The sequence below is a fragment of the Poecilia reticulata genome, linkage group LG2 (genome assembly GCF_000633615.1).
Source record: "Poecilia reticulata strain Guanapo linkage group LG2, Guppy_female_1.0+MT, whole genome shotgun sequence".
NCBI lineage: Eukaryota > Metazoa > Chordata > Actinopteri > Cyprinodontiformes > Poeciliidae > Poecilia > Poecilia reticulata.
In genome coordinates, this window is record NC_024332.1 from 36,616,275 (window position 1) to 36,631,379 (window position 15,105).

The 15,105-nt window shown below is 39.2% G+C and overlaps 1 protein-coding gene across 1 annotated transcript in view; it reads left to right on the forward strand.

Annotated features, from left to right (window-relative positions):
• The window catches only part of ranbp2 (RAN binding protein 2), a 28,731-nt gene that overhangs the window by 719 nt on the left and 12,907 nt on the right, over positions 1-15,105 (forward strand). The window contains 19 exon segments of the mRNA XM_017302497.1: positions 2,147-2,214; positions 2,309-2,420; positions 3,342-3,494; positions 3,598-3,828; positions 4,604-4,746; positions 5,482-5,677; positions 6,704-6,844; positions 7,747-7,906; positions 7,993-8,174; positions 8,627-8,823; positions 9,104-9,227; positions 9,308-9,469; positions 9,887-10,024; positions 11,121-11,252; positions 11,363-11,590; positions 12,263-12,346; positions 12,518-12,659; positions 12,933-13,027; positions 13,118-15,105. The exon segment at positions 13,118-15,105 is cut by the window's right edge and continues 1 nt beyond it. Of these exon segments, the coding sequence (XP_017157986.1) occupies positions 2,147-2,214; positions 2,309-2,420; positions 3,342-3,494; positions 3,598-3,828; positions 4,604-4,746; positions 5,482-5,677; positions 6,704-6,844; positions 7,747-7,906; positions 7,993-8,174; positions 8,627-8,823; positions 9,104-9,227; positions 9,308-9,469; positions 9,887-10,024; positions 11,121-11,252; positions 11,363-11,590; positions 12,263-12,346; positions 12,518-12,659; positions 12,933-13,027; positions 13,118-15,105 (4,676 nt within the window).

Below are 15,105 nucleotides of genomic sequence, written 5' to 3' on the forward strand. Positions count from 1 at the left end.
TTATTTATTTCAGTGTTAAATAGTCCAGTATAGCTTTGGCGTGTGGTAATTCTCTCAAATTTCCAATTCGAGTTGGGCAAACATTGCCTGTGTGTTGTAAAATAAGTGGAATAGCCCTTTATTCACCCTCCGAATCGGATGCTAACTTCGGTGTTACCGTCCTGCCTTGAAATGCGCGGTTGCTCGTAGGTTTCATAAAATAGCGCCAGCTTGTCGCGCATCATACTGACATCTTTGCTATTCTTTTAGTGACCTTTTTGAAATATTAATTGAGGCTGTAAATAACGGCTATTCACTCGCAGCTAAACTTCACACAGGACGATGCAAAAAGCAGACCCAAAGTCCATCAGGGTGTGTGAAACGAAACTGAGCTTGACCAAGTTTTCTCAGAGCATTTTTATTGCTTGAATAGTATTGGGATCAAGACGAGATAACAACGTTTGCTTCCTTAAAAACTACTGTGGTACAAACCAAAACAATTTATTTGCATGTCCTGGCAAGCCTGTTGGAGTCATTTTAATTCTCAAAATACTTATAACTACAGTTGCATCTGAGGAAAATTATTTGTAGTAATAGTTATAATATCTAAATTATGCATGATCATTGAAAACGTGTTGCAACTGTTTAAAATAAACTGCAGCACATCTGCCCATTCTTTTTTGGCTCTTTTAAGACCCAAAATAAAAATATTTTCTCCTATCCTTCCTGTGTGGGTGTTATTTAACTATGGATAGAGGTGATGTCACACTGTGTGAGTGTGGGTTTAATAACTATAAAACAAATAAAATTAGTTAAAAATGACACTTTTATTACTTTTTAATATCGGGTATTGCTGATTTTCTACTAAGACCTAAATAATTAAGTTTTGTTTTCCCTTCTCCACATGATGACCAGAGAATATTCTGGATTAATTGGTTTATTTATTTATTTATTTTATAAATATATATTTTTAAGTCATTATTGTGATGGATTCAAACAGGAATATTTTATGAATTATTTTTATTTTATTTATTTTGGTTTGATTCCTCAAATAATTTGTGTGTAATTAAAAAAACAACCATTGCAACATTTAATAATGCTATCTTCTGTCTCAGAGCTTATGTCTCAAACTGATTATAAATAATGCATTAAAATATGAATAAAAATCTTTAAATTATTCTCTGTTAGAGACTACAGTGCTGCTTTAGTCAGTATTTTTATGGGCTTACGAATCTTTACTTCTCAGCTGACTGACTAGTTTTGTGTTTTCATTTTCAGAATCAATCTGAAGTTAAAGATTCTCTTTGTGAGGCCAGAAAGAGTCCTGATTAGACTCTAAGCGGCAAACTAAGTCTGCCTGAAGCAGGCTAACTGCACAGAATAAAACCATTCATGTACTTCTGCTTCTTTGAAACTGAATGAAGGACAGATAAAAATCCAAAAGAACAGGGATTATTGTTTTTGCTAGATTTGGTGAAATGACTCTCAGGACGGGTTTAACTTGGCACGGATGTAATTCTTCATGGATTAAAGGTCAACAGTGATCGCATGAATGACATCAGCTGATTGTGAACGCGGAGTACTGAACGGCGAGGCTTCGGTTATTTTTAAGGATGAAAATTACAGTAATTCATATAAGTAACACAAAAGAAAATCAGGCAAAGGAAAAATGTTTCAAATCAGTTTCTTTCAATAAAAAAAAACTTTTAAAACTTTAACAAAAACTACAGGTGTGTGTCTGTCTGGTGAATTTTTAGTTAAAACATGTTTATTTTTGTTTCAGTGGGTAGAAAATCCAAATAAAAATTCTCAAGAAAGAGTTGAGATACTTCATAATAAAATTACTCAAGTAAAAGTAAAAAGTGTAGTTAAAATACTCCTAAAAGTTTTTTTTTCTTTGTCAAAAAAGCTACTCAAATAATTCTAACTAGTTGCTGCCCAACTCTACTGACCTTTAAATTAAAGTAGCATTTTCCAGTTCAAGGTAAAGTCTTAAAAAATGCAAATATAAAAAAAAAAAAAAAAAAAAAACTTGCGTAAAGCAATGCTAAGCCTAGTGGGTGCACAAGCAAAGCCTGGTGGCCTGCCAGACTTATTATACACTAGGGGAAGTCCTGTGTTTCTAGATAATAAATGTTTATATATTGTTTTCCTTTTTTTTCTACAGAAGCCGGTCAGAGGATTTCTATTTGCAAAACTGTACTTTGAAGCAAAAGAATATGAACTTGCAAAACGGTAAGCATCTTTACTGTGGGGAAAAATTAGTTTTTTGTTTTCTTTTGTTGTCCTTGATGTTGTATTGACTGTATGCATCTCATGCTCTCCTCAGACATGTATCGGAGTATCTCAAAGTGCAGGAGAGGGATCCCAAAGCACACAAATTTCTGGGACAGCTCTATGAAAGAGAGGGAGAGATCAACAAGGCAATTGGTTGCTACAAGGTAGGAGGGCTGTGTTGACTTAACTAGGCTGTAACTATTCGTTGAATGATTCAACTACCTCGATTACTAACATTTCTCGAGGCAAATTATCCGCCTTGAAGCTTCGTTAAATTACGTTTTACTGCTTAGTGAAATGTGTTCTGGCTGGATGGTTATTTGTGTTGCTTGTTGACGAATGCTAAGTGCTATTAGCACAACAAAGAAGGACTAAATGTCCTCTTTTCTTGTTCTGTCCTAGCGGATTTAGATTGGTTTGTGAGCCTGCTGTGTTTTCATTTTTATTTTTTATTATTAAATTGAATATACTTTTCAGATTTGTGAAATTTTTGTCCAGATTAACTTAAAAATGAGCTATTGTTAGCAAAGCACAGATATGAAAAATTTTGGTCTATTGATATACAATATTAATTTCCCTGTTATGGTAGTATTTACCAATATTTTATCAAATTTTTCATTAGATTACTCGATTAATAAAATAAACATTTGCAACAGCCATAGACTTAAAGGGAAATCTGATAAATTAGGCTGGACAATATGGCTGAAAAACGTATCACGATACAAGTGTTTCATACCAGTCTATCGATTATTATTGATTAGTTTTTTCTGTTAAATATTTGAAATACTGCTAAACTGGTGCTGTGATCTTTCCTGTCTCATCCAGTTTTCACCCAATCATTTTCTGTTGATATTGATCATGCGATATATTATCCAGCCTCACTTTAAGGTTACGTTTGAGCCCTAGCCTAAAGTGACCCGCATGCGTGACACTTAGCAGTTCACATAGGAGATCACATACAAGTTGCATATATTTGGAAATGTGAACGACCATGGCAAAAAGAAAAATCAGATTTCACAAAAAAAATGAGAAGTGAGCATTAAGGCCTGCAGTGTGAAGGTAGCCTAACTTCTGTTTCCATGCAGCGCTCGGTGGACCTGAACCCGGTGCAGAGAGACCTGGTGCTGAAAGTTGCCGAGCTGTTCGTTGGTAAGGGAGACTGCGACAGCAAAGCAGAGTTCTGGGTGGAAAAAGCTGCAAAGCTCATGCCTGGGAACCCAGAAGTCTTCAACTTAAAGGTGAGAGCTGCTCTTACCCAGTGAAACGCCTCCATAGCCCTTCAGCTGTGTAAGTCCAGCATCAACAGCTGCCTTGTTCTCACGTCTGTCTGTGTCCGTTCAGGAGCGCCTGTTGAGCCGTCAGGGCCAGCAGGGCTGGAACCAGCTGTTCGACCTACTCCAGGCCGAGCTGGCAGCCCGACCGGCCGACGCTCTGGTGAATGTAAAGTTGGTTCAACTATTTTGCCAGGACGGTCGGCTGGACGAGGCCGTCAAACATTGTCTGGCTACTGAGAAAAAGGGCTTGCTGCGCAACAGTTTTGACTGGTACAACGTGCAGCTGAAAACGTTACAGGTCAGGACTTGACACTCTTTTCTTTTTCTTTTTTTTTTTTTTTAGTGTGAAACATCTGTAATTTAAATTTTCTGGGGGTTTTTTGGATCGTTTTAAAACCTGTTTCAACTTACAAAACAAAAGAAGAGGTCTTAAATCTATATTTATATTTTTGCACATTTTTGTCGTTCTTATTCTCCGCTACTTCTAGAAACAGGGTTTTTTTTCTTCAAGAAAAAAAAACAAACCAGCTGTTTTTGGTGTCTGAAAAATTTGCCATTTCAAAAACCACCCGAATGTTACATCACCAATGAGCAGGCACAGCCCGTCACCTAGCAACCCCAGCAAACCCCAGCCCGTCACCTAGCAACCCCAGAAAACCCCAGTGTTGCGCTCCATCACATTTGCTTTGGTCAGCTGGTTTTTCAGCTGTTTGTGCAGTACAATGGCTGCTGGATGTTCTCTTGTTGACCTGCCGTCCAGAAGCTGATTGCTGCATTCTTGTTGGTTGCGCAGGAGGCTCTATTAATTATTTCGACTTTCGGCTGTATAATTTTCCCTCTTTTGCAGCCATTTTCACATGCAAGTGTAAACTTTGAATTGAGGGCGTGGGCAGCACATATTTTGGATTTAAAGTGACAAAAGCCCTAAAAAAGCTCTTTATATGACTGATGCGAAAAACAAAAAGCTTTAAATGTAATGAACCTGTTTTGTATCGTCCATAGACCCACCCTAACCTGTTCAGGGAAGCATAATGGGTCACCTTTAAATATAAATGTGTTTTTTTTTCTTTCAGGAGTATCTGGATCAGCCCAGCGTTTCAAACAATGAGAAGATGTGTCGACGTCTCCAAAGAGAAGTGCTGCTGGCGCACTGCAGCCTGCTGCGAATCAGACTGTCTGAGAGCGGCGTACAGCCAAGCATTGACGCATTCAGGAGGTCGGTCAGGCCCAGTGGTTCAAATTGTCTCAGAAGTTATTATGATGTAAAATAATATTGTTGTTTTGAGACCATTTTCGAGTAATATGATGGTAATGGCATCAGTCAACTTTAAATTCTGTTGAACATTTGACATTGGAACTGGAAGACATTTTAAATATCCAAAATAAGGAAACAAAACAAACCAAAAAGTGTCTGTGAACAAAATTTCATGTCATAAAAAAAAGGGGCTAATTGAGACCAGAGAACCAGATTAAAGCCTTTTGTATTCCAGTGTTTAGTAGAAAGAGACAATAATAATGCAAATGGAAATTATTTACCTGGTAAATGTGATGATTTTTTACTTATTGCAACATGCATCTCTTTTTCAATTCAAATTAAACCATTTATACAGAAATTAAATAAAAATCAGGTGGACTTTACACTTTGTGTTTTCAAATGATTCTACATTTGTGGTTCTAATGTGAGAAAATGAGGAAGTTAAAGGGATGTGATACATTTTAGCAAAGCTTGGTTCATTCAGCTTTTCCTTGTGTCATTGTCATTTGGATCCAAATTATTTCATAGAACATGAGACAAATATGTGAATATGTAATAAATAATATGTACTGAGGATCTGTGAAGTCTATAAAATATTTCAGAGTTGACATCTGTCTATGAATGGTGCTATTTAATAAAGTTATAACTAGTACTAAGAATAACTTTAACTGATTTTTGTTTTGTGTTTCTGTTCAGTTTTGACCAAGCTATGCAGGCGCTGAGCGGCGTCGCCGCGCGCTTCGCCGATGAACTCCTGGAGGTGTTTGTGGAGATGAGGGCTCACCTGTACCTGCATGCCGCCACGCTGCTGCTGAAAATGGCTCAGGACCGGCAGCACACCTGGAGAGCCGTCATTGACCTGGCCGCGCTCTGCTACCTGCTGGCATACCAGGTATCTGAGAGTCGCTCTGGTACCGACCCAAACGTGGAGATGGATGACCTCAAGCAATTATAAACCATTTACAGGGGATTTTATTTACATTTCTGTTCATTTAGATTTTAGCACTGGAAGAGGAGCTAGGTGTAACTTCATGCATAAAATGGAAACTCTTAAATATTACCCAAATGTAGCTATTTAAGAAAAAAAAACACATTTTGCGCATTTTTGTGCTTTCATTTGTGTCTTTACTGCTTCTAAAAACAACCTACATGTTTTTCTGCAATTAGTTAATTTTTTTTGGTGTCTGAAAAATGATTAATTTAAAAAACCACCTGAATTTATAGATTTTCAAATGAAGCTGATCTCAGTCTAGATGCTATAAAAACCATGAAATTATCCTTTATTACCTATTGAACACACACTTTTTAATATAGATATCTATATATCACATAGCTAGTTACTATATTTATTTAGTTTTATTTATTATATGTTTTTTTTTTTTAATTTGTGTACTTTTATTACTATGTTTATTCTCGATTTTTGTGATTTGTGGAAAATAAATGAACGGAGCCAGTTTGTTTAATATTTAGCTCTAAAATATTTTGAATGTTATTAAATAAAATTGCTGGAAATTAATCTAGAAATGTTATAGAAATTAATTCTTTTTTTGGTTGGGATTTATTTCAGCAATATACTTTACGATTCTGAGGATTTTGAGTATTAAGTTGTTCATGGACATTTGCATTGGAATGACCATTTTATTTCCACTTAATTGATGCTTAAAATAGAAAAATAGACAGAATCATTAGTAAAATTGTGAAACTGAACCCATGTTTACCTAAATTCTGCTTATGATCAAGATATAAAATTATAACAGTCAATTTCTCTTCATATGTACTCAAATTTACTGTATTGTACAGAAACTTAAAATACTTTGGCATCTTATATTTTAATAAAAAGCTTTTAGAGGGGCTTTATTCCTAATTCTTAGTGTCTTACTTGTCTAGAAAACATTTTCTTGTCTTTGTTTTCCACCAGGCTCCCAGACCAAAGACTAAAGTGACCAAAAAGGACCAGTCGGCGCCGCAGCTGCTGGAGCTGCTGGCCAGCGACCGGCAGAGTCAGGCGGGACACATGCTGCTCAACCTGAGCGCCAACACCTTCACTCTGATAAGAGAGGTCGGCTTATTTCTGTCCTGATTTAGCGCAAAATCCAAATGTATGTCTTAAAAAAATGTGCAAAGAAATTTTAATTTGACAGAATTTTACTCGTGATGTTAAGACAAAAGGGTGAAAGCATTTTATTTGCAAATTATTGTTTTTAATTATGTACATTTGCAGAAATGCTATGAAATCCTTAAAAGTGTTTAAGTTTAAGTTGCATAGTTTTGTAATAAAGTCCAATCTAACTTTTGGTTAAAAACTTTATTTCCAGTTCCGAATAGGTATACAAAGACATTTTTTTCTCTCGGTCTGAAGTTAAATCAGATAAAATTTTTCTTGTTTTAGGCTAACTAGAGTTACCAAAATGATCTCTATTTGCTAAGTTCTACAAAAATCTGCAAGAACGGTTTTTATTTTTATTTTTTTACATATTTATTATTCCTATTGGCTCAATGATTTGTACATAGCTCCCACAAGTCTGAACCGGAAACAATTTCCTCCACTGATCCGCCATCTTGGTAGGCAAATGCTAAAGCATAGATGAGAACAAAAATGAAGTATATTGACACTGTGGACCAATTTGGATGATCAATAAAAACTCTGCTGTCAGAGATTTAAATACTTCTTGGCTTATAAATTGTTTTTGTTTTTTTTGTTTGCTTGTTTTCTTTCTTTTTTTTTTTTTGTTAAATTAGTGTTTTGTTCTTGGACCAGTCAGAGACATTTCAAAATGTAAAATTTTGTTATAGTTTAGGTTACTTTGTCGAATACTAACAAAAAACGTATTAATAACAGTAATAAATTATATTGTATAATAGTGAATTAAACTGTTTTTATTTCCAAAGTTTGGTGCTCTTGGAATTTCGCAGTGGGAGCGGTGTGCGCCCCCTGGTGGTAGTGACCGTGTTTGTGTGCAGGTGGTGGAGGCGTTTGGGAACCGTAGCGGTCAGGAGTCTGTGTTCGAGCTCCTCTGGGGTCCTCGGGCGTCCCTCGCATCCTCGTTTATCGCCAACGACGACATTCACTCGCTCAGCTCTTTGGGTCCAGAGCTCTCCAACCTGGTCAAGTGGGACTCTGGTACAAACCTTTAAAATGTGCCTCCAGGATCAAAGCATCCAGAAGAAGTTGTCTTCCTGTAGAGTGATGACTCTTTGTGTTTTTAGGCTCCATCTTGCTGCACGGCGGGGAGCTGCAGCACCTGAGCTGGCTGGGGCTGCAGTGGATGCTGCTGGACCAGAGGCCGCCCATGCGCGACTGGCTGCAGCAGCTGTTTCCCAGGCTGATGCTGGAAACGTCCAAGCTGGACACCAACGCGCCGGAGTCGATCTGCCTGCTGGACCTGGAGGTGAGAGCCCATCAGCTGGTCTGGGGATCTAAATCGGATTGATTATTGATTGAGCAGTAAGTGAAGTGGAAGGAAGATCACACATCTAGAGTTTGTTCAGTCTCTGCAAAAAGAGTTCAAGCTCAGTCAGATTGATCTGTGAACGTCAATTTTTACCTTTTGTCACAGACTTATAATTGAGATGCAAATTTTTTTTGTTCGTTTGTTTACAGATTTGTTTAGAGAGGCTTCATAATTCATTATGTTTATTGTTTGTTGTTTATTTATTTTAGGCATTTAAAATGTCTTCCATTTCCAGTGGTAATAAAATGTGTTCTTGCATTATTATGCCATGAAAATTGTCTAATAATAAATGCAAGTTTGAGGACTTTTCAGACTTATTTTTTTATATTTTTGTCAATAAACTGGGAACTGTGTGTTAAACGTCTCTGTCCTCTGTTTGCTCCGTTCAGGCGTTTCTATGCGGCGTGGTTTTCTGCAGCCACTGTCAGCTTCAGGACACGGCGAGGATCAACCGCAGCCTGAGTCCGCGGCAGCAGCAGCTCTTCGAGCCTCGCTGCCTTCCTCTTCCTCTCCTCCGCCTCCTCTCCACGCAGCGGCAGAGGGAGTGGTGGGACGCCGTCTACAGCCTCATCCACAAACGAGCCCTGTGAGTGTCAGAAATGTAATTTTTATCTTTAAAATCTGCAGATGACTCAACTCCTTTTTGTTTTTAATTGGCTAAATATTTAATTATATTTTCCTTTTTTTTTGTTTCAGACTCTTTCCATATGTTTCTCTAAAAGGCGTTAGCTGTTTTAAAGATAAATATTTCTTTTCAAAGAAGTGCATCACTGCTGACGTAGCATTTTAAAACCCAGTTCTTTCCAGTGCTTGAAGAGATTTTTCTTTAATATAAGAGCTCAGTTTTAACATTTGCCTCCTTGCAGTCCCGGTACGTCGGCCAAACTGCGGATGGTTGTGCAACATGGCCTGAACACGCTAAGAGCTGGAGAGAAACACGGGCTCCAGCCGGCGCTGATGATCCACTTGGCTCAGAGTCTGAGCCAGACGGTACGTTCGGTCCAAACGCTTCCAGGTTGCAAACTCAACATGCTTTCTTGATGTTTTCTCAAATGTAATTATTAACACAGGGCGATGGCATGAACTCGTATTACGACCAGAAGGAGTACGTTGGCCGCAGCGTCCACTACTGGCGGGTTGTGATGCCGCTGCTGGAGAAAATAAAAATCAGACGAAGCATACCAGAACCGCTGGACCCTCTCTTCATACACTTCGCCTCTAAGGACATTCAGGTTGTCATCAAACTCAGAATTTCACTTTTTTACCTTTTCTGACCTAAGTTTAAAATCTCCGCCTGGGTATGTTTGCTTAATTTAGTTGTACAAAGTTCTTTAAATGACCTGTGAGTAAATATTTTTGTCCATTTCTCCATTACAGCTGGAGCTTTTAATATGTAGCAGTTATTTAGACATTTACTGTCAAGAGTGTTTCATCGAAGTGAACCAAAGTAAAACATGCTCCCTTCTAGGCGGGAGTGAAATTACCGTAGTAACCCGATATCGGCTGGAAAGCGCAAAGTATCGCAGAGTTACAGTACTGTAAAGTTGGCTCGTAAAAATGCATTGTTGACGACACCTTTTGGGTTAAGCAGGAAAAGCTTCAAATGCTAACTCTTGTTGCTGATGTTAGGTGTGTTTTTATGTTCACAGATTCCCGCTGTGAAAGGTTATGAAGACGAAGCAAAAATCGTGTACGCCGTTCTTCTGGACATCGAAGGCAGAACTGAGGAGGCGATCGCGACTTTAGAAAGCATCAACAACATGTCGTCGATCTGGCATTTAGCACAGGTAAACCACTGGGATCAATTCTTAACCTTTAATCAAAAATACATTAGAGCYATCCCTGTAGAGTTTAATTTCTGCAAACTTTTGCTTCCAGTCAGAAGTTGGAGATAATCAGTTCTATTTATTTTCCAGGTTATATTTATAATCACCTCTTTCTGTGTGATTTTAATGATTGGGTTTCGCTCCAGATCGCTTTCAGAGTCGAGGTTCTGACACCCGATAATTTTCCGTCTGGCAGCAGAAGCACATCAACATCAACAGTGTCTGTTTTAATATTCAATGTTTCCTCTACTTTTCAACAGGATGTGATTATTCATTGAAACTGTCAGTAATGAATAACTCTCTCCTGCTCTTTCTGAGTTTTTAATAATAAACACAGCTGGTTCTGGATATAAACAGATTATATCTCAGTCTATAACCTGTTTTTATTAGCAGAGGCTTTTATCATGAAAGTCTACCTTACTGTTAAAGATGCTCAATCACAGATTGATATGAGTGAAAAATTATGACATTTGAAGATGGAAAAAGTTAAGAAACCCTCTTAAAATGTTTGTTTGATGGACTAATATTATTTTTTATTTCTTACGGAATATATAAACCAGTTTTTTAGATTTCTGGGATGAAAAAATTGTACTCAAGAAAGAATAACGCTACAAAAACATATTTTTTCTCAAATAAAAGTGAAAAGTAGTTGGTAAAAAGTCTGGGTAACTATTAGAAACATCAGTCATTTAATATTTAAAAATTACATTATCAGATGGACCAAGTTATAAAATTATGTGAAAATGTCTGCAATTTTTTTTAAAAGAAAATGACAAAATCGGGCAAATGAAATATTTTCACCAAATCAATTTATATCAATATAAAACTTATGAAACTTGAAAACAGGTTTGTGACTGTGTTGGTCAAAACATTCATTCCGTGAAGTTAGTAAAGTATCCAGAAAGTTTACTCAAGCAAAACAAAAACAGCACAGTAAAATATACTCCAAAAAGTAATTTAAAAATTAAGTCACTAAAGTAAGTGTAACTGAGTAAATGTAGTTAGTTGTTACCCAACTCTGGTTATGAACAACTTTTATTTTTATTACTTTTTGCAGATTTATCAGCGGCTGGCAGAGGAGGCCAGCAACGGCGTGGAGGAAACCCAGGACAGGTGTTTAACCTTCCTGAGGAAGTTCAGGAACTACTTGTCAAAAATCTACAACGCCAACGCAGACGACATCGAAAGGGTCGGTTGCAAGTTTGAGTCATAAAATTTCCACATTTGGATTTTGATGAATTTATCCTTGTTGTTTTTACCCCTGTGTCTGAGTCTTGTTGCTAACCTGTCGCTCTGCAGCTTCCCGTGTCCATGGAGGAAGTGGTGGATCTCCTGAACGACGTAAATCAGCAGCTTGGCGAAACCCAGGAGGACATGGAAGAGGAAGAGGAGCAGGAAGTGAACCTTCGGCGAGGACCGACTCACTCCAGTCCGGCTCGTCTCACAGAAACCAGCGCCACCGTTTCGCACATCAAGTTTGCATCTCCGTCTCCGAGTAAAAGCATCGTTTCTCCTTCCAAAAGACTGGTGAGTCCGTGGATCACGCGTTTTGATTCAGGTTCCTTAAAAATTCGGATTCTGTGTCTTCAAGGTTTGGAAATGTCTTGATATCCAGGCTGCGCAGTTTTGTAATTAAGTTAAATCTTTTTGTTATTGTAGTCTGAAGTTAAATCAGACAAAACTTTTCTTGTTTTGGTTAAGTTAGAATCACCAAAATTATTTCAATTTTCAATTCAGAGAATTTTGTGAGAATATTTTTTTAAGAGATTTTTTGATGACTTTCTTTGTATGTTGCGTTTAAGCATTTAATTTGAGCAGAAAGGTTGTTTATCTTAAAATTGTTTTGGATAGTTTCAGTGTAATGAATATTTATGAGTCCTGCTGGCTCGATGAATTATTGAGCATTTTTCTATTTTATACTTTAAACAAAGTTATTGAAATGAGGGGATTTTTTTAATTAGTGTTTTGTTTGTGTACAAAGTGTGTGTGTGAGAGGGACTATAACTTAAAATCTTGCTGTATTACCTCGTTGATAATTGAAATGGCTTTCTTAAGTTCATTTGGTTTGCTTTTGTCTCCAAAGTGTAGTGCTGGAAAAGTTTGAACACTTTGAAAATGCTTGATTTTTACTTTTGGAGATTAATAAGCCTTGTTGTTTGTGCAAATACAAACATTCTTGTTTTTTGTTTTTTTGTTCAGATTTCCCCAAAGACACCACCTCATTGGATTGAAGACCAGAAAAGTCTCCTTCAGATGTTATGTCAGCAAGTAGAAGCCCTCAAGGTAATCATCTCAACTTCTTCCACTCCAGAATGGGAAAATAAATACATTAAGATGATTTTAATGACAGATTATTCACTAGAGTTTTGCAGAAATGCAAATGGATTTAGTTATTTTTAAAACATCTGCTCTACACCAAGGATTTGCATCACTGCGTTTACCGTTTTCCCCTAGAATGAGGTTCATGATCTCAAACACAACGCGTCCGTGAACTCCGGCTCGCCTCGCCATAAGATGCATGGAGACGCCTACAGAGCCGAGAGCTTGCAGGAGCCGTTCACCCCGGTCCAGTCCTACCACGGAACCCCGCTAACTGGTCAGTGGTCCACGCTGCTTTCAGAAAGTATTCAGTCCTGGAACCGCTTTACATTCTGTCACATCCTAACCACAAAAACTTCTTTGTTATAAACTCTCTTTAAAATACATTTGTTTGTGGTTGTAATGCAACAAAATACAAAAAAGTTCAAGGATATCATAAAAACCTAAAGAAATACTTCAAAGGCTATCAATATTTTTGCAAAGTATTTTACATAATTGTTTTTAAAAAAGCATAATTCCATCAGTTTATTAAACCGTTTCTCTCTCTTAGTTGCCACCACAGCCCCTCCTGTTTATTACAACCAGTCTCCTGCCTACAACTCCCAGTATTTACTGCGAACAGCGGCAAACGTCACCCCCACCAAGGTGATTGTCATCATTTAACATCCATTTATGTATAGAAATAAACTTCTCCCACCTGTTGAGTGATTATTATTATTTAATCTTTTCACACAGGGTCCAATGTATGGGGTGAACCGTATGCCCCCCCAGCAGCACATGTATGCCTACCAGCCACCCACACACACTCCTCCGCTGCAGACTGGCCCGTCCTGCATCTACCCTCCGCAGGAACAAGTCTTCGGTTCCCCTCTTCGGTTTGAATCTCAAGCCACAGGCCTTCTCTCTCCATACAGTGAAGAATATTATGGCCAGAACGTCGCCCAGCAGACTACTAATCCCACTCTGCCTGAGCCTGGCTACTTCACCAAGCCGTCTGTCGTCCCCGTTCAGCCGCCGAAGGGCGTCGAGGGGAAGCCTGTGGACTTTGGGAAGCTTTCCTTCAGCCAGCAGGCTGCAGCTGACGTACCCAGAGTGTCGAATTTTGGCGCAGGGGCAGTTGGCCCGGCTACAACTTCACCTGCCTTTAAATTCAATTGTTTTCCCAAATCCTCTGAGAGGGATTTAAGTTTCTGTTCGCCCCAAACCAAGCAAAGTGAAAGTTTGCTCGGCCTCCTCACTTCAGACCTCCCACCAAAGCCCGACTCATTTCCAGAGAAGCCACCGGCCCACGAGCAGCCCCCAGGCCACCAGAATATCTTCACCTTCGGGAATAAAAACATAAGCAGCTTCTCGTTTGCAGATTCCACTCCAAACGTGCCAGCTGGAGGTTACTTTGGGAAGCCGGAGCAACCGTTTAAGTTTGGTGAAGCAACGACGTTTGGCATAGGCAAGACGTCAGAGCTGGAGAAGGCCGCAGAGAGCGACGAGAGCACACACGTTGAGGAGGACGAAGACGGTCCTCACTTTGAACCGATCGTCCCTCTTCCTGATAAGGTGGATGTAAAAACAGGTGAAGAAGAAGAGGAGGAAATGTTCTGCAACAGGGCAAAGCTGTACCGATTCGACACGGAGACAAAAGAATGGAAAGAACGAGGAATCGGAAATATTAAAATCCTGAAACACAACACTAAAGGGAAGGTCCGCCTCCTGATGAGAAGAGAGCAGGTCCTTAAGATCTGTGCAAATCACTACATCACTGCAGACATGCTGCTGAAACCCAACGCCGGCTCGGACAAATCCTGGGTGTGGAACGCCATCGACTATGCGGATGAAGAGCCTAAACCTGAACAGCTGGCCATTCGCTTCAAAACTGTGGATGAGGCGGCTCTTTTCAAAGCCAAGTTTGAGGAAGCCCAGCAGGTGACGAGCAAATCACCAGAAAAACAGCAAGAGAAGAAAGGGGAAACCCCCAAAGACTTGGGTTTACTGGCTTCTCGGTTCGCTCTTAAAGAAGGCGAGTGGGACTGCGCCGTGTGTGATGTACGAAATAAAGCAACGGCTGCGCAGTGTGCAGCATGCAACACTCCCAATCCACAGTCTTCATCTAAACCAGAACTTCAGGCTACTACTGAAGTCAAAACCAGCCCATTTAGCTTCAAGTTTGGTACAGATTCATCAAAGCCCAGTGGTTCAACCTCAACATTTACAGGATTTGGTGCTTTTGGAACTTCAGTTCCCTCCTCTTTCACATTCGGGATGAGCTCCTCAAAACCTACTGACAAACTGGCTGGTCCATTTGGTTTCAGCTTTGGTTCACAAATTCCCACAAAGCCAGAGCAGTGGGACTGTGGCAAGTGTTCTGCAAAGAATGAAGCATCAACAGACAGTTGTGCTTCTTGTAAAACTCCTAAAACTGCAGTCAAAACAGACGAGGCAGCACAAACTGCTCCAGCACCAGAAGCTCCTGCTGCACAGTCCTTTGTATCTGCAGTCGATGCTGGATTTGCTGCACGCTTCAGCAAAAAGCCAGGACAGTGGGACTGTGATGTTTGTGAAGTGAGAAATGAAGCCTCTGCCAACAAATGTGTTTCCTGTCAAACTCCAAACCCAGCTTCAAAATCATCCACTGTGGCTCCAGCAGCTCAATCATCCACTGTGGCTCCAGCAGCTCAATCAACCACTGTGGCTCCAGCAGCTCAATCAACCACTGTGGCTCCAGCAGC